The sequence below is a fragment of the Phacochoerus africanus genome, chromosome 8, assembly GCF_016906955.1.
Source record: "Phacochoerus africanus isolate WHEZ1 chromosome 8, ROS_Pafr_v1, whole genome shotgun sequence".
Lineage (NCBI taxonomy): Eukaryota > Metazoa > Chordata > Mammalia > Artiodactyla > Suidae > Phacochoerus > Phacochoerus africanus.
This window is the reverse complement of record NC_062551.1, coordinates 12554511-12581040: the sequence shown is the minus strand read 5'-3', so window position 1 is coordinate 12581040 and position 26530 is coordinate 12554511. Positions and strand designations below refer to the sequence as shown.

The 26530-nt window shown below is 47.6% G+C and overlaps 1 protein-coding gene across 2 annotated transcripts in view; it reads right to left on the bottom strand.

The window, feature by feature from the left end:
• WDR59 (WD repeat domain 59) overlaps positions 1 to 26530 on the bottom strand; it is an 86247-nt gene that overhangs the window by 48015 nt on the left and 11702 nt on the right. For both annotated transcript variants that reach the window (XM_047789834.1, XM_047789835.1), the window contains exons 2-9: positions 26198 to 26247; positions 20165 to 20300; positions 15702 to 15787; positions 14820 to 14900; positions 13248 to 13285; positions 8795 to 8883; positions 7085 to 7201; positions 1052 to 1129 (exon numbers count right to left, since the gene is read on the bottom strand). In XM_047789834.1, the coding sequence (XP_047645790.1) occupies positions 1052 to 1129; positions 7085 to 7201; positions 8795 to 8883; positions 13248 to 13285; positions 14820 to 14900; positions 15702 to 15787; positions 20165 to 20300; positions 26198 to 26247 (675 nt within the window). The remainder of the gene's footprint in view (positions 1 to 1051; positions 1130 to 7084; positions 7202 to 8794; positions 8884 to 13247; positions 13286 to 14819; positions 14901 to 15701; positions 15788 to 20164; positions 20301 to 26197; positions 26248 to 26530) is intronic.

The window sequence follows — 26530 nt, the reverse complement described above, 5'->3', positions numbered from 1 at the left end:
CAGCTGCAGCTCCAATTTGACCCCTAGTCTGAGAACCTCCATATTCTACAGGTGCAGCCCTAAAAAGCAAGCAAGCAAGCAAGCAAGCAAAGAAAAAGCAAGCAAGCAAGAAAGCTGGGGGAAAAATTAAATGGCATTGCAGAGCCTAAAATCCAGACCTTCTGAATCTAAAGCCAGCGTTCTTTCCAGCACAATCCACTAACTTCCAGCCTTCTAACCTTTACTGATGGGAGGTAGTCAGCCTCCATTGTCACTGACCACTTCACACCACCCAGCTCCCCAGCCCAGCTCGCCCAGCGTTCTATCACAGATTCTCACTCAATATTCCAAGGGCAAATTTTTTTTTAATTTTATTTTTTATTTTTGCCTTTTTAGAGCCATATGCAGCATATGGAGGTTCCCAGGGTAGAGGTCGAATTGGAGCTGTAGCTGCTGGCCTACGCCACAGCCACAGCAATGCCAGGTTCGAGCCGTGTCTGCAACCTACATCACAGCCCATGGCAATGCTGGTTCCTTAACCAGCTGAGCAAGGGCAGGGATTGAACCTGCGTCCTCATGGATACCAGTCAGATTCATTTCCTCCGAGCCACGAAAGGAACTCCTCCTAGGGCAAATTTCTTAATAGATTAACAATTTTTTTTTTGTCTTTTTGTCTTTTTAGGGCTGTACCCGCAGCATATGGAGGTTCCCAGGCGAGGGGTCTAATTGAAGCTTTAGCTACTGGCCTATACCAGGACTACAGCAACACGGGATCAGAGCTGTGTTTGCAACCTACACCGCAGCTCATGGCAACACCAGATCCTTAACCCACTGAGTGAGGCCAGGGATTGAACCTGCATCCTCATGGATGCTAGTCAGGTTCATTAACTGCTAAGCCACGACGGGAACTCCATAAATAGATAACAATTTTTATGCCATCTTTACCACCTTTGTTCCATGCCTAAACCAAGACAGAAAGAAAAAACTGAAAAGAAGAGAAAATACGCCAGGCCCCTCATGTCCAGTACAGCCAGGGGAAGTTTCCAAGGAAAAGGTAGTACATCTCACTCACAGTGTATCTGGCCTTCCAGACAGGCACCTGGCAAGGGAGAATGCTGAGGTATTTCCGAGGCTGGCGGTAATCCCAGAACTGTAATAAAGAAAGCAGGATCATTTGTGAAATAAATGCCACTAAAAAAACCCCAATTCCCCTATTGAAATAAGCATTGCCCTCAAACTCTTTGTGTTCTGTCCTCTAAAGATAAAATCAACAATACATCTAAGGGAGTTCCTCGGTGGTCTAGTGGGTTAGGGATCTGGCATTGTCACTGCTGTGGCACAGGTGGGTGCTATGGCATGGGTTTAATCCACATGCTGTGGGTGCAGCCAAAAAAAAAAAAATTCAAAAGAGTGTATTTGAGTGAGCCCCCATGACCATGCTTCTGTGACAGAGACGCAAAGAAAACGTCCCTTTCAGGAGTTCCCATGTGGCTCAGCGGTTTAAGGACCTGACTAGTATGCATAAGGATGCAGGTTTGATCCCTAGCCTCACTCAGTGGGTTAAAGGATGTAGCATTGTCACAAGCAGCAGCATAGGTCTCAGATTCAACTCGAATCTGGCGTTTCTGTGGCTGCGGCATAGGCTGGTGTCTGCGGCTCCAATTTGACTCCTAGCCTGGGAACCTCCATACACCGTGGGTGCAGCCCTAAAAAGACATACATGCACAGATACATAAAAACATGTATGACTACTAAGCAAAAAAAAAAAAAAAAATATATATATATATATAAATTACTGACTCTTAAAACAACTTGGGGGAATCTTAAAGGCATTATGCTAAGTGAAAGAAGCCAACTTTGAAAAGTTACATTTTGCCTGATTCCATTTAAATGACATTCTCATAAAGACAAAACTACAGTGACGGAGTCTAGATCAGGGGTTGCCAGAATTAGGGGCTGGGGAGGGTGGGACTACAAAGGGATGGCACGAGGTAGTTCTTGTTTCTTCTGACAATCCTTTTGGCCAAATTCAAGTCCCATATTCAAAATAATAAAATGTTAAGATGTCATTTCCATCTAGACTGCTTTTAGGTTTTGAGATGGTCACAGGCTAAATGATAACTTGCTCCCTCAACTTATAAAAGAAGTAAAACTAGAAATAATTAGTTCTGCTTGGCATTCTCTATAGTTTTAATTAGGTCAACACTTTGTGAATGCTCTCCTGTGAATCAGGTCTACCATATGTGAAAAAAGAGCAAATGAAAGAGAAGTTCAGGAGTTCCCGTCATGGCGCAGTGGAAGGGAATCCAACTAGGAACCATGAGTTTGCAGGTTCAATCCGTGGCTTTGCTCAGTGGGTTAAGGATCCGGCGTTGCTGTGGCTGTGGCGTAGGCCAGCAGCTGTAGCTCCGATTAGACCCCTAGCCTGGGAATCTCCATATGACTTGGCTGAGGCCCTAAAAAGCAAAAATAAATACATAAAAAGAAAAAGGTTAAAAATTTTTAAAAGATTCTGGGAGTTTCCTGGCAGCCTAGCAGTTAAGGATTCAGCATTGTCACTGCTGTGGCTCAAGTCCAATTCCCGGCCTAGGAATTCCTGCATGCCACGGCTTACAGAACTTCGAGAGCCCAAAAATTTAATTATTTTGTTTCTAGGAGTTCCTGTCGTGGCTCAGTGGTTAACGAATCCGACTAGGAACCATGAGGTTGTGGGTTCGATCCCTGGACTCGATCAGTGGGTTAAGGATCTGACGTCGCCGTGAGCTGTGGTGCAGGTCGCAGACGTGGCTCTGATCCCATGTTGCTGTGGCTCTGGCACAGGCCTGTGGCTACAGCTCCGATTCAACCCCTAGCCTGGGAACCTCCATATGCCAAGGGTGTGGCCCTAGAAAAGGCAAAAAGATAAATATATATATATGTATTGTTTCTAGATTTAAATATGCTCATCGGTTGGTGACATATACAACATATAATTTATGGGATAAATTAGAGGACCCTGGAAAAAGTCCTCGCCCTTCATAATATGGACTTATTCTCAAGGCAATCACTGACGGAGTCTTATGGAATAACTGACTACCTGTTACTTGCGAATGGAGGGCTTTAGTCTGTTTCTGTCCAATCGAGTTGCTTGTCATAATAAGGTAACCAGAACCCTGCTGCCTCCCATCCACAGGTGACTTCTGCTTTCCCCTGACCACTGCCAAAGAGCCTCTGCTCCAAGCAATGGACCAGAAAGGACATTTCCTGAAGAAGTGTCAGAAGAGCCTTGGTCAAGAAGCAGGCTCCCAACTGTCGACATCACAGGGAACAATCTTGTGAGCAAAGGTTTCTCAGTAAGGCTGACCTTGAACCATGAACATGTCAGAATGGACCAAGGGACTAGGTCTGCACTTCCAGAACTCAGTCTAGAAGACAGAAACTTTGTAAAACAGACTGCTTAACCCAAGATCAGGGGGAAAAAAAGATAATCTAAAATGATATAACCTAATTTCATTATGGTTCATATTCTATTTTTAACAGCCATAGAAGAAAAATACTTTTCTTTCTTCTTCATCCAGCTCTGACCCTCAACTCAACAGTTTTTTGGGGCTTTGGGGTTTTTTCTTTTTGGTATTTTTAGGGCTGCACTCACAGCATATGGAAGCTCCCAGGCTAGGGGTTGAATTTGAGCTGTAGCTGCCAGCCTACACCACAGCCACAGCAATGCCAGACGTGAGCCGCATCTTCGACCTACACCACAGCTCACAGCAAAGCCAGACCCTTAATCCACTGAGCAAGGCCAGGGACTGAACCCATGTCCTCATGGATACTAGTCGGGTTCGTTAACCCCTGAGTCATTATGAGAACTCCTCAACTCAACACTTATTTTATAATCTACAAACTGAAATGAAACTCATTCAGTGGTATCTTGTTCCAATTGACCCCTTAGAATTCACAAAAGAAAAATGGAATTAAAAATTACTACTATACTCAACAGCAAAAAAACTAACAACCCAATGGAAAAATGGGTGTTTCTCCAAAGAAGATATACAGATGGCCAATAAGCACATGAAAAAATGCTCAACATCACTAATTACTAGAGAAATGCAAATCAAAACCACCAACCATGAGGTACCACCGCACACCTGTCGGAATGGCCATCAGGAACAAGTCAACAAATAACAAATGCTGGAGAGGGTGTAGAGAAAAGGGGACCCTCCTACACTGTTGGTGGGAATGTAAATTGGTACAACCCCTATGGAAAACATTACGGAGGCACCTCAGAAAACTAAATATAGAACCACCATATGACCCAGCAATCCCACTCTTGGGCATACATCCAGACAAAACTTTCCTTGAAAAAGACACATGCACCCGCATGTTCATTGCAGTACTATTCACAATAGCCAAGACATGGAAACAACTTAAATGTCCATCAACAGATGAATGGATTAAGAAAATGTGGTATATATACACACAACTGAATACCACTCAGCCATAAAAAAGAAGAAAATGCCATTTGCAACAACATGGATGGAACTAGAGACTCTCATACTAAGTGAAATAAGTCAGAAAGAGAAAGACAAAAACCACATAATAGCACTTATATCTGGGATCTAATATATGGAACAATGAATCTTTCCGCAGAAGAGAAACTCAAGGACTTGGAGAACAGACTTGTGGTTGCCAAGAGGGAGGGGGGGGGAATGGGATGGACTGGGAGTTTGGGATTGATAGATGCGAACTACTGCTTTTGGAGAGGATAAGCATGAGATCCTGCTATAGAGCACAGGGAACTATATCTAGTCACTTGTGATGGAGCATGATGGAGATTAATGTGAAAAAAGAATATACATATATGTGTGTAGGTATGACTGGTCATACATATGACCATGCACATACATATGTATGACTGGGTCACTTTGCTGTACAGTAGAAATTGACAGGATGCTATAAATCAATGGAAAAAATAAAAATCATATAAAAATTACTACTATAAATTTTAAGCTAATAAATTCACAGGTAACAGGACTCTTCGCCCTCTCCCAGCAACCCTGGGAGCTATTTGCTTTCCTTTAATAAAGACTCTGCTTTAAAAAAAATTAAAATTAAAAAAAATTCACAGGTAAAGTTAAGAAAATGACTATGTAGGAAAAATGGCATGCCTAGGTCCTTATTAACATGTTAGATTTCCTGCTGTAGTGCAGTGGGTTAAGAATCCAACTGCAGCGGCTCATGTCACTAAAGAGGCATGGGTTCCATCCCTGGCCTGGTGCAGTGGGTTAATGGATCCAGCGTTGTTGCAGCTGCAGTATAGGTCCCAGCTGTGGCTCGGATTCAGTCCCAGACCTGGGAACTGCCCTATGCTGTGAGCATGGCCATAAGAAACAAAACAAATGGATTTGAAAAAAACCCTAATTACTGGGAGTTCCCGTCATGGCACGGTGGAAACGGATCCAACTAGGAACCATGAGGTTTTGGGTTTGATCCCTGGCCTCGCTCAGCGGGTTAAGGATCCAGCGTTGCCACGAGCCATGGTATAGGTCTCAGACACGGCTCTGATCTGGTGTTGCTGTGGCTGTGGTGAAGGCCAGCAGCTGTAGCTCCGGATTGGACCCCTAGACTTCATATGCTGCAGGTGTGGCCCAAAAAAACACAAAAAGAAAAGGAAAAAAAACCCCTAATTACTAAAAACAATGATTGACAATTATGCAAGGCACCTCTGAATTGCTTCACTTTTTTAATGTCATTTATACATGTTCAATAAAAGTTACCTTCCTTCCTATCAGGATACAGTGGACTAAATCAAATATCATGTCAAAAATCTCATTTAATTCATAAACTAAGCCGACCAGTAAGATACAAGGACTGTATTTCACAGCTGGAAAGTGGCCTGTTACCTGCTTTATTTCTGTGGAATCCCAGCCTCCAGAGTAGCAAAGACGTCACTGAATACTGACAAACCAGGGAAATTCCAAGAAAGAGGAGAGGCTGAATTGGATGGTTTCTGGTTCTTGAACTCAGGGAAACAAGCTCATCAGAGTGTGGGGACAAAAACTTAAACCCCCAAACAAACAAACAAGCCACGTTTGGCACATAAAAGCAAGTTACAACCCTAGGGGATCAACAAACCTCAAGAGAGAAGTTAATTTTTAAGCCTTAGCTTTGCCAACCACACCGAAAAGATATATACGCCTGTTTTTAAACAGAGCATTTAAGTGCTGAAGCTGAATCCCGACATTGCTAAGCAAACTTCTGCAGTCGAACCTTCGTCCTTCCGGGCAGAGACCTGACCACAAGGAGGAACAAGGTGCATGTGACATCCCACAGTCAGAGCGGATAAACACATGCGCGACACTGCAGCCTGGAATCAACCAAAAGTAAGAGGGTCGCCACCACACGTGCATCCTTGAGCATCGTCCTCTGAGACTCTAACAAGTCTCAGCCCTGACCTGTGCAAGGCTGATGACAGACGACATCTTAACCTCTGCAGGTATGACAGTCATGTGAGGAAACGGCTGCTCTTCCACCCCAGACTCACGGTAAACTTGGTACCCTGAACAATGGCTCTTCTCCTTTAGAATTTTGTTTTTCCGGCCGCCCCACGGCATATGGAGTTCCCCCGGCCAAGCCAAAGCTCTGACCTGCTGAGTCGACGGCTACACCAGATCCTTAACCCACTGTTCCCAGCTGGTGGTGAACCTGCGTCCCAGCGCTCCAGAGACACCACCGAGACCCCTGTGCCACAGCGGGAACTCCGGCTTTCCTCCTTTACTTGTGTATCTGCTGTGCTTTTCCTCTGATGAGCCAGTCCTTCTAAAATGTGACTTCTTCCTGGCAACTTCTGAGCAAGTAAATTTCTTTTTCTTTCTCAATACTTTTGTCTCTACCTTCCTTTCATGAGGGGAAAGAAGAAAACCCTGGGAACAGACATCAGAAGCCCTATCAGGCACGTGCTACTCCATCACTCTTGCTGGTCCACAGAACCAGGTGTACGTGCCCAGGTCAAGAAGCACATGTGCCCCTGCAACACACCTATGCTGACCTACTGCAGCTTTCCTTCCAAAGAAAGTGCCCTGATGCCTCCCAAACACACTCCCCCAACCGCCCCAGGAGCGCCACCCACCTTGACCGAGTTGTCCTGACTGGAGGTGGCGAGAATGTGCTCGCTGTCCGGGTGCCAGTCCAGGCCATGGATTTTGGAGAGGTGGGCTGCGAGATATTCCACTGCCGTGCTGGGTTTCTGCAAGAGAATCAGCACTGGGTGTGTCCACTTAAAATAACTCAGAGTACAGCACAGGGAACTATGTCCAATCTTTTGGGGAAGAACACGATGGAGGATAGTATGAGAAACAAAATGTCTGTGTACTTCTGACTGGGTCACTACGCTGTAGAGCAGATATTGATGCAACACTGTCAATCAACTATACACTAAAAAAAAAAAAAATGAAGGAAAGAATTCAGAGTGTCTACTGGGTGCCAAGAGGAGATACAAAAATATCATCAGAGGAGTTCCCATTGTGGCTCCGCAGGTTAAGAACCTGACAAAGTATCCATGGATGCAGGTTCAATCCCTGGCCTCGCTCAGTGGGTTAAGGATCCAGTGTTGCCGTGAGCTGTGGTGTAGTCACAGACGCTGCTCGGATCTGGCATTGATTGACTGTGGTGTAGGCCTGCAGCTGTAGCTCCAATTCGACCCCTAGCTTGGGATGCCACAGGTGTGGCCATTAAAAAAAAAAAAAGAAAGAAAAAAATACCACCAGAGACCATCTCTATTCTTAAGAAAGTCCACTCTGTTTTGTTTAAAACAAATGAAACAAGGACCGAAACCTTAGCCAGCTCTCCATGCCTGCTCTGTATTGGGCGGATGAGCCTCATCTCTTTCTGCTCCAGCCCCAGACACGGTTTCAATCAAGGATGTAAGGTAATGGGTGTTCTTCCCCTTTGGAAGTGGGGGCTCTGTAGTTGCGGCATAACATGTAGAGCAGCTGACTTCTTTAAGATTCCCCGAACAAGTTTCAGGAAAACTAGCAGTAGGTCCTCCCACAAAGATAGGATCTCCAGCCTCAGGTTTCACAGAGCAGGAACCAGAACTTACACCCCAGATCCTACAGAAGTCAGCCATTCTATGCATTATGCATTATTCCCCAATCCTCTGGCAGGTAGATATGGGGGAGGCATCTCCCTGCGTCGTTATTCTCACTGATGCCAACATATCGAACTTCTGACAGACTTTCCGTCAGAGCAGCAGCCCAGGGCCCTGCACCCCTTTCGTGCCTATCAGTTACCTGGGCTTCTGCAGGGAGAATGTATGATCTGCGGGCTCCTTGGAGGCTGACAGCAAAGCGAGACGTCCAGGGGAAGATGTGAGCATGCTGAGGGCCCTCAGTGATTGAACTCTGGATGGCATACCTCCTAGAACAATGCCTTTCCACTGGCAACCTGGGCGGGGGGGATAAGAGGCCCTGCCGGCCATCCTAGAACAGTGGCTGGTCCCCCAGGCTTGCGCCCCCTCAGTGATACCCTCTCCCTCACTATTATTATCTTTATTCTGAAGATAAGGAAACAGGCTCGGAAAGCTCGTGGCTCGCCTCAAATCAGCAAATGGGACTCTAACTTAGGTCAGGCCAAGTTCATTTTCTTAACCAGTGACCATAATGCCTCTCTCCCCTGTGTTCCTTCAACACCCATCTGTTTGGGAAACGAACGTCATCTGGTACCAGGATCGGAACACGGCAATGAACCCCGCTGCACAGGGTACCCTGGCCTCTCAAGACAAGCCCTGCGCTCACAACATCCTCTTCGCACCCAGGGGAGGGCAACCGCGCTTACTCACCCGCTTGTCCCATATCCGAACGTCCCCGTCGTGACTGGTGGCAAGGCAATTAGCGTTTTTTTTATTCCATTTGACCTGTGAGGCACCCGCTGCAAAGAAAAATCAGGGGAAGAAAAGCTGTTGCCTTCAAGGCCTTCAGAACCAGAGTGGAGCTTATCCAGGGGAGCTGGATAATGCGCTTCAGAGGAATAAGAAGAGAGCTCTTCGAGTTTCGGGGACTGCATCGGCTCCACCATGGAAGAGAAAATGAAGCCACAAAAAGAAAGGAGTTAACACACGGGAACAGGATCAGAGCCGTCTAACTGAGGCAATAACCTCACTGAGGAAAAAAATCTTCAGGTTACCTCGGAGCAGAATCAGCCGGGGAAACGGAGCTTCTCACAGAGCAGCAGCCCCGCCCGGCTCTGCTGGCTGGGAGTGACTCTGGCCACACAGCCTGGCCCTCGTGATCCCCACTGCTCCCGGTCCAGGGCACCTCCGCTCAAGGCCTGCTCCTCCCCACGTGGGTTTTGTTTTGGGGGGCGGTTTTTGAGGGACCATCTTAGACAAACACAGCCTTAAACTGCAGCACAGCTAAAGAAGCCCCAGTGTGGCCCGATTCTGCCCTCTGAAAGTTCGTGCACCCCACGCCCTCCTCCCATCGCCCCGTCTGCGGTTAGGCCGGCCCTGCATGGAGCCCAGGCAAGGGAGCGCTCTTGGCATCGTGGGAACCCGGTCCTCTGCCAGGACACAGAGGTAACGACAATGACCAAGGAGCTATGTAAGAGAGGAGGCACACTGGCAGATGCCAGAAGGGCCTGAAGAAGCAGAAAACTAGGACACCTCGGCACTTTTAGCTGGCTCTTAAAATAATCACATTAATTAAGTTAAACCCGAACAACACGACTCTCCTTCCCACCTCTTCTTGTTCTTGCTCAGCCAACACATGACATTTCTGCTTTGACACCCTCTCCCTTTAGGTGGGTGTTTATTACTGGGGCCACCAGAGTAGATCCAGCGCTGTGGAAATCAATCTGATCCAAGAACTCGGGAGAGGGCGAGAGAGAAAGCAAGGACTTAGGACCTAACAGGCGATAGGGGAAGGCCCAGGCCTTATCCTGGCTTAGTTTGGGTGAAGATATTTGTTTGTTTGTTGTGTTTTTCCTTGAGACACAGGCACCTTAAATCACCTAAGAACGAAGAGTGGGGACCCCTAAAGTTGGAGGACGATAACTTAGAAGACCAAGCGTCTTTGCAAGAAAGAGTATCAGAAGAAAAAGCGTGTAAGAAAAGACCGTTCCGCCTCTGTGTGAGTTACCAAAGAGCTCAAGGACACAAGGGAAATAAACGTGTTTCTGTTTCGGAGTTCCCGCAGTGGCACAAGAGGATCGGCGATGTCTCTGGAGCGCTGAGAAGCAGGTTCAATGCCCAGCCTGGCACAGTAGGTTAAAGATCTGGCATTGCTGCAGCTGCAGCCTAGGTCACGCCTGCAGCTGGGATCTGGTCTCTGGACCAGGAACTCCATATACCTCAGGGCAGCCAAAAAAGCAAGAAATATTTTTCTTTGTAAGTTGCACCATGAGAATTCCCTGGCAGCCTAGCGGTTAAGGATTCTACATGGTCACTGCGGTGGCTCCGTTCTGACCCCTGGCCTAGGAACTTCCACACACTGTGAGCACAGCCAAAAATCAATCAATTAATGAACTCATTAATTAACAAATGAATGTTGTATCTATATGAGAAGACGGATGGTCACTAAATTCACAGCAAAAATCATTTCGTGATGTACATAAGTCAAATCATCATGTTGGGCACCTTACACTGAGACACTGCCTAATGTCCACTAGCTCTCAATAAAACTGAAAGAAAAAAAAAGAGGTAAAGAAAACAGAGAGTTCCAAGAAAATATATCTTTCCCAGTAGGTGGTCCATCAGAACATGAAACCTCCCCAGGAATTCTGGGAACCCCCTAATTCAATCTGCTTTACCAGCATCGTGACACCAGGGTCAAACCAACGTCCCAGGCCTTTGCTACTAGCTCTCAGACTCAGAGAATGCTCTGGAGCACAGGTAGACATGCTCTTACCGCTCCCCCGCCCCAAGGTATGAACAACATGCTCGCAGTGAGATGGGACCACACAGCAGCATCCAGGCTGCCACTTTCAGGGACTATTCCGTCAAGTAGCTTATAAAGGCCCACAAGCCTCTCAGCTGCCTCTTTTCTCCCAGGGCAGCTTGGCCACCCCTGAGAAACCGCACCGAGGTGCAAAAAGGGAAGCAGTCTCCTGCCTCTGTCTTCTCAGAAGGCCTTTGGAAAGAAAGCAGAGTAACTCAAACAGCCTGGTTTTTTTTTTTTTTTTTTGGTCTTTTAAGGGCCACACCGGCAGCATATGGAGGTTCCCAGGTCAGGGGTCCAATGGGAGCTGTAGCCTCCGGCCTACACCACAGCCACAACAACGCCAGATCCAAGCGGCATCTGCGACCTACAACACAGCTCACGGCAACGCTGGATCCTTAACCCACTGAGCGAGGCCAGGGATCGAACCTGCAACCTCATGGTTCCTAGTCGGATTCGTTAACCACTGAGCCACAACCGGAACTCCCAGCCTTTCTTTTCAGAGGTCCTCTAACAACCCATTTACCTCAGAAACCTGAACAAAGTCAGGGATGGGGAGTTTCCGTCGTGGCACAGTGGTTAACGAATCCGACTAGGAACCATGAGGTGGCGGGTTCGGTCCCTGCCCTTGCTCAGTGGGTTAACGATCTGGCGTTGCCATGAGCTGTGGTGTAGGTCACAGACGCGGCTCGAATCCTGCGTTGCTGTGGCCCTGGCGTAGGCTGGTGGCTACAGCTCCGATTAGACCCCTAGCCTGGGAAACTCCATATGCCACGGGAGCAGCCCAAGAAATAGCAAAAAGACAAAAAAACAAACAAACAAAAAAACCAAACAAACAAAAAAAACAAACAAAAAAAACAAAGTCAGGGATGGGTGACTGAGGTAATTCACAGACCATGCATATTTTCTTGCAGCTAGCTGGATGTCCCCTGTAACCGCGTCTGTGGGTCCTTACACGCCTCAGATGCTAAATGCCTATAGCAGGAGGCAGGGGTGGGCACCAGATCCACTGAACTGTGAAGCCCTCAGCACTGAGGCACAGGTGCTGGAGTCCTACATCCACAAAACAAAGACTCACGAAGCAGCTCCTCGGGTCAGGCATGCGGGCTGCCCCTGGCCTGCAGCAATGAACAAGGCAGATGTGGTCCCTAGCCTCACAGAACCAACAATCCCCCTGCTTAATACATTTAATGCTTTTAAATGATGAGGCAGGGAGGAGCAGGGGAGAAAAAGAAGAATCATGTAATTCTCTTGGAGGAAACGCCAAATGTGAGTTCAAATGACCCAAGAAGATACAAAAAAGCAGAGGTTAAGAGACAGATAATATGACCTTGTTTTTTTTCAAGGCTGCCAAAAGAGAACACTGACGACTGGGCTTCAGCATGGTGGGTAAGGTACACTGGGTCTCCGACCAAGTTCAACTCTTAGGAAGGGGTGAGAATGGGCTCAGCAACAGCCCAGGGCAGAACTGCCAAAAAGAGTCAATTCCAAATGAGGAATGAAAACAGGCAGATCAAAAAGTAATTTCAAAGTTTCAGCATGTCCACATTAAATGATACCACGGGGACACAAACAGCATAATCTAGATTGTGCAGAAACCACCGGACAATCTGATTCCTTCAGTAAATACACTGCAAGAAAGGAAAAACCAACCAACCACAAAAGAGGAGGAAGAGGAAACCCACCAACTGAAAGAGATGAGAAATGCATCAATCACTTATAAATATGGACTTTATGTAGATTACGATTCAAATCATTTGTTAAAAAAAACAAACAAACGACTACTGAGACTACTGGGAAATTTGAATACCGTTAATTTGATGATATTCAAGAAGTCCTGGTAATATTTTGAGGTATGCTAAATGGTACTATGGTTCGGGTTTTTTTTAAGGATTCTTTTCTTGTAAAGAAGATACTTACTGAAATATCTGTTGATGAAATGACATGACACCTGAGTTTTGCTGCAAAATAATCCTAAAGGGGGTGAGGCTGGGGGTGGGCTAGTGGGTACAAGATGAAAGCAGAGGGTCTGTCCAATGACAACTGTACAAGCTGGATGACGAACGCAGGGCAACTCATCCTCTTCCAGTTTTATACACTTTGGAAAGTTTCCACAATAAAACGTTTAAAAATAAACCCATGGGGCCCCTGCCCTGGAATTCTGAAGTAAGTTCCTGACCAAATTCCACAGCCCTGACGCCACCTCCTGAGAGCAGCGGGAGCCAGGCCCTTGCCACGTGCGGCTTACAGGTCCACGTGGACGGGGCCGGGGCCAGGGGCCAGGGGCCCCGGGCATGGAGAGGTCAGGGGAGAGGAGCAGTGGAGGCAAGGGAGCGGGGCCGCCGGGGGTCCACTCACCTACAGCAGAGAGCGCCACCGTGGGCTTCCTGGTGTCTCTGAAACACAAGAGTCAGAAATCAAATGCCCATTCCTGTGCCACCAGCTGCCTGGTGCCTTTCTCCCTCTGCTCACACCCCTCCTCTTTCCTTTCAGGAGGTACGCGAACTTCCTTGGGGACGTGAGGCCTTAAACAGATGTGTCAAGATGGTACAGCCACGATGGAAAACCATGTGGAGGTTCCTCGAAAAACCAAAACTAGAACTATCACATGATCCAGCAACCCCACTCCCAGGAACATATCTGGAAGAAATCGGGACGCACAAAGATTCATGCACCCCAATGTCCACTGCAACACTATTTACAACGGCCAAGACATGCAAGCGACCTGAATGGCCGTGGACAGAGGAGGGGGTCGAGAAGACGGGGTACAGATACACCGTGTGCAGATTCAGCCTACTGTTCAGAAACCCCGAGAAGGCAAGTCAGCGCAGGTCTTTCGATCTCGAAATGATGGAAACAACTGTTTCATGTCAGTGAGGGACCTTGCTGCAGAGCTCCCAGGGGGACATCTGTTTGTCACGAGCCCCCTGGGCTTGGCTGGCTCCTCCTCTCGCCTCTGGTGCTGCCTTTAGACTCATCACCTGGGACGCGCTGACCTGCGCGGGACGCAGGTGAAGGCAGCCGTGCAAGCCTTACTCCCTACGAATCCCCCTCAGGGGCCTGTCTGGTGTGCAGACCTCACCACCGGGCTTGTCCTCTGCCCACAGTTTACCTTTCAGTATAAAATACACACAGTCATGGCCATCCAGGAGCAGAGGGGAGAGGCCTGGTGACAGGGAGGGTGTCCTGTCCTGGGGTCTCTATAGGCCACCGCCTCCAGTCAGTCACCCTGATGGTTATGGCGAAGGGAATTTGCCGTACAGACAGGAAGGGGATGGACGTTTATGAAGAACCTGGGCTGCGCCAGGCCCTGGGCTCGGCACACCTCCACTCCTGGCTCCATCAAGAGTTACCCTAAGAGGTGGCTCTTGGCCGCCTTTCCAGAGGGGCAGCAAAGCGTCACCGGGAGCTAAGCAGTGGTCCTGGGGCATGGCCCCCTGTAGCCCATGTGGGTCTGTGCCCATCAAAACCCCCTCATTGCCACTTCAGGAAACTCCAGCCTGACCGCGAAATCCCAGTTCCTGTGTTTCTTTGCCAGTGGGATTTCCCTGGCTGCTGAAAGCCATTTCGCAAACCTTTGTGACAGGCCTGAGGTGCCAGGGAGTGAAGGCCCCTGGAGGCAGCCTTCAACCAATGACTGCCTCGGTCCTGGGCGTGGGACCCCTCTGAGGAGGGGGCTTTACCCCAGCACCCAGTGTCCCCAGTAAGACCACGCTCCACTGGTCGCGGGTGGATAATGAGCTCTTTTCCCAATCCTGTCTCTCCTCCCCACCCCCACCAGCAGTTCTGCCACCTCCTAAATACCGTATCTGCAAGGTCTCCTTGTCTCAGGGTCCTTGTCCAGAGGAAACCAACTACAACCCCTGATTTTTAAGACAAAGGTCCCAGATCATCCCACAGCCAAGCAGTTATGCTCTTCGTTGTTCTTACTTGATATCCCAAATGTAGATGTAGGTGTCCACAGAGCTGGTGACCAGGAGGTCTGGCTCAAACACCGCCCAGTCCAAGTCGCTGGAAACATAAGCAATAAACAGGACCACAATGAAGAGAAAAAATTCAGAGTCCAGGTCCAAAGCATTAGCAGATTTCCTTCCCAGTGGCTTTGGAAAGTCACCATTACGTGGCCACGCAGCTCTCAAGGGGGTGCCAAGCAGGCCTCTGGTCCCCGCCACCCACATCCTGACATCTTAAAAGGCACTTACGACACACGCGGTCAACACAGGCCAGGGATCTGGCCTTTCCCATCACCTCCAAGGTCAGCTTCGCCACTTCCTGCTGCTACTTCCCACAAGTTGTCCCCACCCAGAAACAGTGACCAAGGAAAGGACGGACTAGGAACACTCCAGAAGCCTGCTCCAAGGCCACGAGTGGGAAGCAACTGTGCATGTGGATAACGGGCGGTGATGCAGGAGCTCTGGGCAGTGCCCCACAGCGGCTGACGAGAGAGCAGAGGGCTCTGCCCTGAAGTCTCCGTGCTCCTAGGCACCACAGACCGTGAGCCGGAGGCTTCTGCAGGTGTAACTTCATCTACCTCCCACAGCAAACCAGCTCTAACCCTTTACTCTGGACCAGGCTATAACCATCTAAGTGTCTCCCGAGATGGGGGTTAACAGCCACACGGATGCCAGTTCCTAAATGTAGGCTGTTCCTTGCTGTGAAGTCCATCGCGTCAGGACGGCTAAGGACCCAGCAGTCACCCAGGGCCAACGCAACAGAGAGTCAACCCTGGAGAAGGATGGTGTCTTTGTTTCAGTTTCCAAAGAACCGTGACAAAGCGGGATAGGCCAGGGAGCTGCGGAGGGCAGCGCCTACCTGATGACGCGAGTGTGGCCTTGTAAGGTCGTGCCAACTTCCCCACTGCCGTCTTTCCACTTATAAAGGTCGACCCGTTGGTTGCTCTGAAAAGAAACAAGGGGAGACCCATCTTGAACAGTTAGTTACAGCCGAACTGAGGCTACAAGTGTAGTCCTGAGCACATGAGCTATGGGCTATGGAGCTGTCCCCTGCCCATTAGAGGAACCACCAGCCCACTCTGAAGGTCACCATCCATCTCTCCAGCTGCTGTCACTCAATGTTTTCAGCTCACCCTTCCCACTATCAAATGCCTGGAGGCCATCTACCACACATAAAAAACACGAGAAAAAAAAGAGAAGGCAAAATTAGACAAGACTCCTTGAAATATGAACTTGTTGGAGTTCCCGCTGTGGTGCAGTGGTTCATGGATCCAACTAGGAACCATGAGGTTGCAGGTTCAATCCCTGGCCTTGCTCAGTAGGTTGAGGACCCGGCGTTGCCGTGAGCTGTGGTATAGGTTGCAGGCGCAGCTCGGATCCCCTGTTGCTTTGGCTCTGGCGTAGGCCAGCAGCTACAGCCCTGATTAGACCCCTAACCTGGGAACCTCCATATGCCGCAGGAGTGGCCCTAGAAAAGACAAAAAAAAAAGAAAAAAAGAAGAAATAAGAACTTCTTTAAGGGTTAAGCAGAAAGATACAGGGCAATGGGCTGGAAGAAACTGTAACTACAATAAGGAAGGAAAAAAAAGCTTTGATCAAACTACATTTCTCTTAAAGGAAATAAGCCAGCAAACACTTCCTAAATATCATGCGTTCACGAAACACTGAAAGTGAATAAAGATTACTAATAGAAGCTATTTAATAATTTCTGAAACTTATACATAAATATATATGTGACTGATTTTCATTTTAGCTCAGAGACAGATAGTTGTATAAAGCTCTCTGAGATTTTTACCCAGAAACGTCAGTTTTCAATTCCAAATAGGAAAGCGTCCTGTCAAAAGGATAGCTTCCCACTGGGAACAATGTCTGGTCACTTGCGATGGCGCAGGATAATGTGAGAAAAAAGAATGTATACATGGATGTGTGACTGGGTCACCTGGCTGTGCAGCAGAAAACTGACAGAACATTGTAAATCTGCTACAATGAAAAAAATAAAAATCACTGTTAAAAAAAAAAAAAAGGTTAGCTTCCAATGGGAAGAGGAGAGAAAAGCCCCTTCATCTTATAATATTCCCTGCCATCCCCAAGGTTGGCCGTGCCCGCTGATGCAGGAACCTTAGGAACCCGGCCCTCTGTACCTTCCCAGCACACTGCACCCTAGGTGTCATCACTCACATCACAGATGAGGCAAGCGAGGCTCTGAAAGCTGGGTGGGTGCTGAGGATAAAACAGTGAGTGTGAAAACTGGGACCTGACCTCAGATCTGCCTAACTCCAAAGCTCTTTCTCTTGAAAATGCCTGCCTTACAACCAAGAGCAATGAAAGGAAAAAAAAAGTTAGTAAATTGAACTTCATCAAAAGTAAAACTCTTATGAGGCGTTCCCTGGTGGTCTAGCGGTTAGGACTGGTGCTTTCACAGTGCGGCCCAAGTTCAAACCCAGGTCCAGGAATTGATAGCCCACATCAAGCCACTGCACACCGTAGCCAAAAAAAAAAAAAAATTATAACTTTTTATGTATCAAAGGACATGATCAAGAAAGTGAAAAGACAAACGACAGAATTAGAGAAAATATTTACAAATCATATCATTGATAAGGGTCTAATAACAAGAGTATATAAAGATCTCTTACAACTCAACAGCAAAAAAACAATTCAATTCAAAAAAGGACAAAGGAGTTCCCTCGTGGCTCAGTGGGTTAAGGATCCGGCACTGTCACTGCTCTGACTCTGGTTATAGCTATGGGGCAGGTTCAATCCCTGGCCTGAGAACTTTCCCATGTTGCAGGTGTAGCCAAAAAAAAAAAAAAAAAAGAATAAAGGATTTGAATAGATCTGTCTCCAAAAAGTGATATACGAACGGCCAACTAGCACATGAAAAAAATATGTTCAACATGACTAGTCATCAGGGAAATGGAAATCAAATCCACAGTGAGACACCACTTTACACCTACTAAGATAGCTAGAATTTTTAAATTACAAAACCTAAAACAGGAAAAAACAAATTTTGGTGATGATGTGGAGAAATTAGAACCCTTCTGCGTCTCTGATGGGACTGCAAAACAGTCCAGCCATTGTAGAAAAGAGTTTGATGGCTCCTCAAAGAGTAAATACAGACTTACCACTTGGCCTCTAATCATTCCTAAGAATATACCCAAAAGAAGTGAAAATGAGTATTCAAAAAAGTACATGTACACACATGTTCTTATATCAGCATTACTCGCAATAGCCAGCCCAAGGAGTTCCTGTGCGGCTCAGCAGGTTAAAGATCCACTGATGTCACTGCAGTGGCTCAGGCTGCTACTGTGGCACAGGCTCAAGCCCTAGCCCAGGAACTTCCGCATGCCGTGGGCAGGGCCAAAAACAAACACACAAGCAAACAAATAGCCAGCCTAAATGTTCATCAGTGGATGAAAAGACAAAATATGGTGTATCCAAACCATGGAAGAGTATTCAGCCATAAAAAGGACTGAACTACTGATACATGCTTTAACACGAATAAAGAAGCCAGACACAAAGGGTCATGTACTGTATGACCGCATCTAGATGGAATATCCAGAATGGCTAAATCCATGGAGACGGCACCCAGACTGGAGGTGGCCAGGGGCTCTGGGTCCAGGGAAATGCTAAGGGGGCTGACTTCAGAGTGATGGACATGTTTGGGGACTAGAGAGAGGTGGCTGTTACATAACAGTCAATGGAGTAAATGACACTGAATTGTCCTTTAAATGACTGAAAAAAGCGAGTAAGTAAGGCTCATTCTTGCCACTCCCGAACACATGCTAGGTTGACCCAGTTGGGCAGAGTACTGAGGGGTCAGCTGACATCTGTGGTTCCCCATCAGGGGCCGTTTTGCTTCCCAGGGACACCTGACAATGGCTAGAGACAGTTTTGGTTGTCACAGTGGGGGTGGGGATGCTACCGGGATCTCGTGGGGAGCGGCCAGGGATGCTGCGAAGCTCCTACAAAGCACAGGACAGTCCCTGCCACGCAGAATGATCTGGCCTGACCTGTTGACAGTGCAAGACCAAGAAACCCTGGACCCGATGGTCAGGGCTGAGGGGCTGGGGGAGGCCACAGGCGAGAGGCGTAAGCCAAGAGAGGGCGTCCTCCCTCACTCACAGGAGAGGCTGCGAGCAGGACGCAGAGGACGGACGGCCTGCCCTTTCAGAACAGTCCCCAGAAGCAGTTGAGAGCCAGCTGTCGTCCTGGTTACAGTCAAACAGTCGGATTCTATTTTGGACACGATGGGGAAGAGCAGCTTTGTGTTCCTTCCAAAGCTGACGAGGTGCTCTCCTTTCCTCTGTCAGCCGCCTTCCTCTCACACACTGTCACTCCCGATAAGGACAGACCCAGCCGGCACTGGGCACAGTCACAGCCCCTGGCAGGAGAAGCTCCGTTAAGTACCGCCCTCCCCACCCAGCGCAAAAGGAGCCACAGGTTTAGATCTCCAACTGTTTCAGCAGAACAGAACTCTGATGGAGACTCTGGGGAGGGACACCAGAGATAATCTAGCCCAGATCTTTTCTCAGTCGTGAATCCACAGGAAAAACCCTAATAAAACGTACACAACTTTTCCCAGGAAAAATTCACATATAAACAGGCCCATCAAGTTTCATGGGGTTAACCAATCTAACGAATCCTGATGAGAAAAGACTCCCTTCCTTTGAGTGGAAGGGGGTATGGAATCAACTGAGCCCTCCGACAGCAATGACGGTGCCCCCACCCCCAGACCAGATCACCAGGTACCTCCTCTGACTCTTTCAGACTCGGTGCCTAGTTATAGTCCTGCAAATGAAAACGGGTTCTTAGCACAGAAAGACATGGAGGTGGCTACCGGTTTCCCTTTCTAAATCGGGATTCCATCCTTAGAAATACTGAAGGCACCCCAGTTCTTTTCATATATACGTGAATCTGTAATTTGCCTCCATCTTCCTTGTAGAACCATGCACACGCCTCCTTCTGGCTGAGAAATGAGATACATTCTCCTCTCCACATACAACACAGACCTGCCAGTCCAGACCTCATGTTTAAAGGTCTTTTCCAAAGTTCCTATTGTAGCTCTGCAGAAATAAACCCAACCAGTATGAGGATGCGGGTTGGATCCCTGGCCTCACTCAGTGGGTTAAGGATCCGGCATTGCCGTAAGCTGTGGTGTAGGTCAAAGACATGGCTCAGATCTGGCGTTGCTGGGGCTGTGGTGTAGGCTGGTAGCTGCAGCTCCAATTCAACCTCTAGCCTGAGAACTTCCATGTGCCAGGGTGCAGCCCTAAAAAGACAAAAAAAAAAAAGCCCTTTCTTGTACTCCTTGAACGAGCTCACCGAGGCTGCAAAATAGTGCGCGAAGCTGTCATGAGGATTCCACTGCACGGCTCCGATGTCCCACTTGCTCTGGCGCGAGATCTTTCGGTGACCTTCAAAAGGGGCATCCAGATTGACGATGTAAAGGAATCGGCGGCTAGGAAAACAGCATCAACATTATGACAACAGAACGGTGTTAGCATTAAGATAGAAAAGCCCATTGGGAATTACATACGGTTCACGAACAGTGCTCAAAAAATGCCCAGATGTGCATGACGTTTATCTACTCTGAAAGGCATACAAGTGACAAGAGTAACTCGAGGTGGCTGCTGGGCAAGCGGGAGCCGTACCCCTGTGAGGTCAGCCTCTAGAACTATTAGTCTGACCTCCTCTCCCCAGATTCAGCTCCAGCCCAGCCCTTCCCCAGGCATTTCCAATCGCCCAGCAAGGGCTGTAGCTGCTTCCCCAGGATGCCCACTTTGCAGCCTGCACTCTGATTACAGCACTTAGCTCCGAAGCCGAACTACTAATGTAGAGGCTCTCGCTCCAAGCCCACCGAGTGTCTGGGGTATGAAACAGGTCTCACATATTGTTCTACGTCCCTCGTCACTGGGCACAGTGCTCTGCATTCAATAACTGTGTGTAGGAGTTCCCGTCGTGGCGCAGTGGTTAACGAATCTAACTAGGAACCATGAGGTTGAGGGTTCGATCCCTGCCCTTGCTCAGTGGGTTAATGATCCGGCGTTGAAGTGAGCTGTGGTGTAGGTTGCAGACGTGGCTCGGATCCAGCGTTGCTGTGGCCCTGGTGTAGGCCAGCGGCTTCAACTCTGATTAGACCCCTAGCCTGGGAACTTCCATATGCCGAGGGAGCGGCCCAAGAAATGGCAAAAAGACAAATAAATAAATAAATAAATAAATAAAAATCAGTACGTGTGTGTAAAATTAAATACACCGCTTATCACTTAGCCAATAACTTCAAATTCCTGTGCAAGCTGACTACCTAGTGTCAGGAACCAAGTTAATGCTGTTAGAAGGGAAAACAGCAACCCGAAAATAATATTATTAAGTGACAATAATGTTCAAGGTGCCAATCAACATAAAGGATGTGAAAATGGGGATATCTTTTGTCCACCTATTTTCCTTCCGTTTTAAGAAAAAAAATCCTTGGTGTGTGAATCAACCTCTCAGCAGCCCTCCAAGGAGGACAGGTGGGCTCGATGATGAAGAAAAATATTAACTGTCCCTGCTCAGGAGAGACAGGAAGTGAAAAGTAGAAACGGCACACAGACCTCTAGCAGAAACCCTAGGAGGGACAGGTTAAGCGACAAAGAAAGAACAGGTAAGACCCAAATTCACAGAATTTCTGGGACTTTCAAGAAAGGTGGTGTAGAACAAAGACCTAGAACCTCTGACTTCCTCCTAAGGAAGGCCGGCATCTTCCCTTCGGAACAAAAACAGGGAAAGAGCCAAGCACTCTCTCTATAGCAGGTGTATCAACAGGGGAGCTCAGAGATATTACAGAGCAAATGCAGACCCACCAGAAGGCAGGCGCCTGAGGATCAACGCGCCTGACTAAACATACACATTTACCTTCACTCCCCACTGAAGACCCACTCACCTAAGAGTGAAAACACGGAAGACAGAAACCCACAAAGACAAAGAAGATGAGGGGGGGAAAAAAGGAGTTCCCGTCGTGGCTCAGTGGTTAACGAGTCCGACTAGGAACCACGAGGTTGCAGGTTCGATCTCTGGCCTTGCTCAGTGGGTTAAGGAGCTGGCATTGCTGTGGCTGTGGCGTAGGCCGGCGGCCACAGCTCCAATTAGACCCCTAGCCTGGGAACCTCCATATGCCGTGGGAGTGGCCCTAAATAGACCAAAAAAAAAAAAAGAAAGAAAATGAGAGACGAAATGGAAAGCAGGCAGGAAAATGGTAACTGATCTAGAGGAACGACAGCAAGCATCCAAGTGGCCACAGAGCGAGCTGACTCACTGCGCAATATCTAGGCCGGCACGAGCCGGAGGGGAAGAGAAACTGCTTCAGAGGAGGCCCAGGCCGGACAAGACGCACAGCAGAGGGCGAGCATGAGGAGAGGGTGGCACAGCAGAGGGCGAGCACGAGGAGAGGGTGGCACAGCAGAGGGCAAGCACGAGGAGAGGGTGAGACCCTCACTACTCCGCTGCTCAGCACACACAACACCCGCTTTTAGCCTCCAGACCGTGACGAGTGACAAGAGGATTCTTCTCAAGAAGAAACGATCAGACCAAGAAAGAACAAAAGCAAACAAACGAACAACAACGACAAAGCCCTGGATATAATGACACCTGGGCACCCTCCAACCAAAGGGCCTGGCTCCCACCTGATCCCCTACAGTGGACCCCACCATCGCACACGTAGCCAGAGACTCCAGTCACTCATCAATATTAACAGAGAACCTGTGAGCAGCGGTCATCCAGAGACACCTGAAAGACAGAGGCCAAGGCGACTGAAAGGAAAAAAAAGGAAATGGGCTGCACAGGAGAAAGAAGAAAGCCCAGAATTAATATTCTCAAAGACGTAAAGGAAGACAACGTAGAGAACAAGAACGAGCTCTTAGAAATTAAAATACTCATTGAAATTTTAAATATTCGATAGAGGGCTGGAAGTTAAAGATGAAAAAAACTTCCAGAATGGCAGACAAAAAGAACAGAAGAGAACCCATACATGACATCCAGCATGCTCCAAGAGGAGCTCCAGAAAGGAGGAGGACACTCATCAAAGACATAATGCAGGGAAATTTCTCCAAACTAAAAGAAACGGATTTCCAGACTGAAAGAGCCTTCCAGGGTGCTAAAAATTATTCTGTATCTTAATCTGAAGAGTGATCACATGGGTGTATATATTTGTAAAATCATCTGACTATTCATTTACTACACACATTTTAAAGTTTAACATAAGATAGTCAAATGATGGACTTCAAGACCATTTAAAAAACAGTATGAATGTACACATGTCTAAGAACACAGCAAAACAGGAAGACCAGCAGAATTTCCAGTTGCATAATCCCGTTCTCTCCTAGAATGCTACAAATGACAAGAACCACCTCGGCCAATACTGAGAAGTCTAACGCCTGAGACACCGTTATTCTAGAGCACCTGAAAGTATTTTATGGGCTGCTAATACAGCTGTATGATGCCAAGTCTATGCTGTTTTTTTGTTTAGATAAAACTGGTGATAATGTCAAAAAGGGGAGGAAGGTCTAAGAGCCCAGCATAATGAAGGAAAAAGACGTGCCTCAAAGTGGTCGCAGTAAAAAATTCACAGACGAGAGGTAACGTAACTTTTGGGACAAAGACAGGATTTCTGCAAAGCGTAAAAATAGGTCCCATACAGAGTCCAGAGTCAGAATGGCATAGGACCTCTCCACAGTAACCCCAAATTCTGATTCAACCCTGTATGACTGTATGACTGTACCGGAAGGAGGGAAAGTCAAGTACATACGTAAGGGGGACGCACAGAGCAAAGCAAAAGTGCTCCACCCTCGTTTTCTGTTGTAAGAAGTCAATCTGAATCTCTCTTCTGGATAAATCAAGAATAGCAGTTTCCGCAGTATACCACTTAGAAAAATGGAGGCAATTCAAGAAAATAGCCATTTTCAAGTGCCTGCCTCTGGTGAGTGGGATTAGGATGAAGAGATGAGGCAGGATTCTGCCGTCTGACAATATAAACACTACTTGAATTTTTTTTATTTATTTATTTATTTATTTTTTTTAGGGCCACATGTGTGGCATATGGAAGTTCCCAGACTAGGGGTCAAATCAGAGCTGCAGCTGCCAGCCTAACCACAGCCAAAGCAACCTGGAATCCAAGCCTCGTTCCTGACCTATACTAGAGCTCATGGCAACTCCAGATCCTTAAACCACTGAGCAAGGCCAGGGATTGAACCTGCATCTTTTTTTTTTTTTTTGTCTTTTTGCTACTTCTTGGGCCGCTCCCGCGGCATACGGAGGTTCCCAGGCTAGGGGTCCAATCGGAGCTGTAGCCGCTGGCCTACACCAGAGCCATAGCAACTCGGGATCCGAGCCGTGTCTGCAACCTACACCACAGCCCACGGCAACGCCGGATCGTTAACCCACTGAGCAAGGGCAGGGATCGAACCTGCTACCTCATGGTTGCTAGTCGGATTCGTTAACCACTGCGCCACGACGGGAACTCCTGAACCTGCATCTTCATGGACACTAGTCAGGTTTGTTACCGCTGAGCCACAAGGGGAACTCCCTTGATTTTTTAAACTATGTACAGGCATTTACATGATTTAAAAGAAAAAAAGGAGTTCCCATCATAGCGCAGCAGAAACGAATGTGACTAGGAGCCACAAGGTTGTGGGTTCCATCCCTAGCCTCGCTCAGTAGGTTAAGTTATCTGGCGTTGCCATGAGCTGCAGTATAGGTTGCAGATGCAGCTCAGATCTGGTGTTGCTGTGGCTGTGGTATAGGCTGGCGGCTGTAGCTCCGATGAGACCCCTAGCCTGGGAACCTCCATATGCCATGGGTGCAGCCCTAAAAAGCAAAATAAATAAATTATATAAATAAATAAGTACATAAATGAAAAAAAAGAAGAGGTTTAAAAACTGATTGGAAGATTAGTAATATATACCAAAAACCATTGGTATTGAACCATTTAAATGGGTGAATTGTATGGTATATAAATTATATCTTGATTAAAGTTGTTTTTGAAAAAAGTGAGTTTGGGGGTCAGAAAAGAGACATACCAATTTTCCTTGTCCATGTATCCAGTGTGACACAGAAAATGGTATCAATAATTGTCTCAGGGAGTGCGGTCGAGGGAGGAAGAAAACTTACTTTGCATTGTGTATCCTTTTGAATGATTTAAATGCTTGCTATGGTTTTTTTAAAAAGTAAATCAAAACATGATTTCAACGTAAAATAATGAAGTTACTAGAAAACACTTCATTTTATATATGGGTTCATCAACTAAGTCAATGAAAACACAGCTGAAGGTGAGGCGTATCTAGAGCAACGTGAAAGGGAAGGCACTCTGACCATCAGATGCCACCAGACCGCTTCAACATTATCCTGATTAGCAAACGCAGGCATGAACCTTAATTGCCATAACCTTTAAATTTTTAAGCCAGAAGACACTAGAGAAATCATGTAGTTTGATTTCTTCATGATGAACCCGAATTCCTTGATGAGAAAACATTAGTCCAGGGAGGCCAACTGAATAAGCCTCCAGGGGCTCATAATCAATGGCACTGTCAACCTGGAACCTGGGAGTTCCTGCTGTGGAACAGGGTCTCAGTGGGGTCTCTGGAGCCCTGGGATGCAGGTTCAATATCTGGCCCAGCACACTGGATTAAGGATCTGGTGTTTCAACAGGTGAGGTTGCAACTACGCCTCGAATCTGATCCCTGGCCTAGGAACTCAGTATGCTGCAGGGCAGCCAAAAAACAAAAACTGGAACCCAGATCCCCTCAATCCCAGTAGCTAACTACCTGTTAGACCATACCCTGCAGCATCCTTCTGAAGAATCCACGTGTGCAGAGTTCTTGGCGTGGCGCAGCAGAAACGAATCCAACTAGGAACCACGAGGTTGCAGGTTTGATCCCGGCCTCACTCAGTGAGTTAAGGATCCAGTGTTGCCCTGAGCTGTGGTGCAGGTTGAAGACGTGGCTCTGGCGTAGGCTGGCAGCTGTAGCTCCAATTAGACCCCTAGCCTGGGAACCTCCATATGCCACAGTACAGCCCTCAAAAGCAAAAAAAAAAAAAAAAAATCCACGTGTGAAGCAGCAAAGGGCAATTTCAAAAGGGCAATTTTAAGACCAAACTACCAGTCACTCAAATTTCAAAGGAATTTTATTACTTACCTATTGGGGCAGAGATAAAAATAAGCCGTAAATAATCCCAACAACTACCCTTGAGGTCACTAGGACAGCAGAACTCAACCCTATGACTATATTCCTTAAATAAAAAAGTATTTTCCAATTTCCCAAAAACCCCTTGATTTGCAATGTGTTCCCAGAGATCGCGGCAGACGAGCTCTGGGGGCTCACTTACCCGGAAAGCACCGCATGCTGCCCCAGACAGTCCACAGACATTGCAGTTGCCTGTGAGAGAGAACACGGGTTCAGTTCTGCCAGCAAGGCCAGCTCGGGTTGGCGAAGACAGGCGCCTAGGCACCTGCGGTCTCCACTGCCCACACCCGGTCGTCCCCAGCTGGCAGGGATCACGAGTTCTCCCCAGGGGACATTTTAACCCCTTCTAGTTGTCATCCAAATCTCACATCCACCTTCTACAACAGGGCAGTTGCTATCTGTTCCCCTGAAAACCAGGGATACACACAACCACGCACTGGCATATTCGAAATTGAGGACGAAATTGAGGAAATAA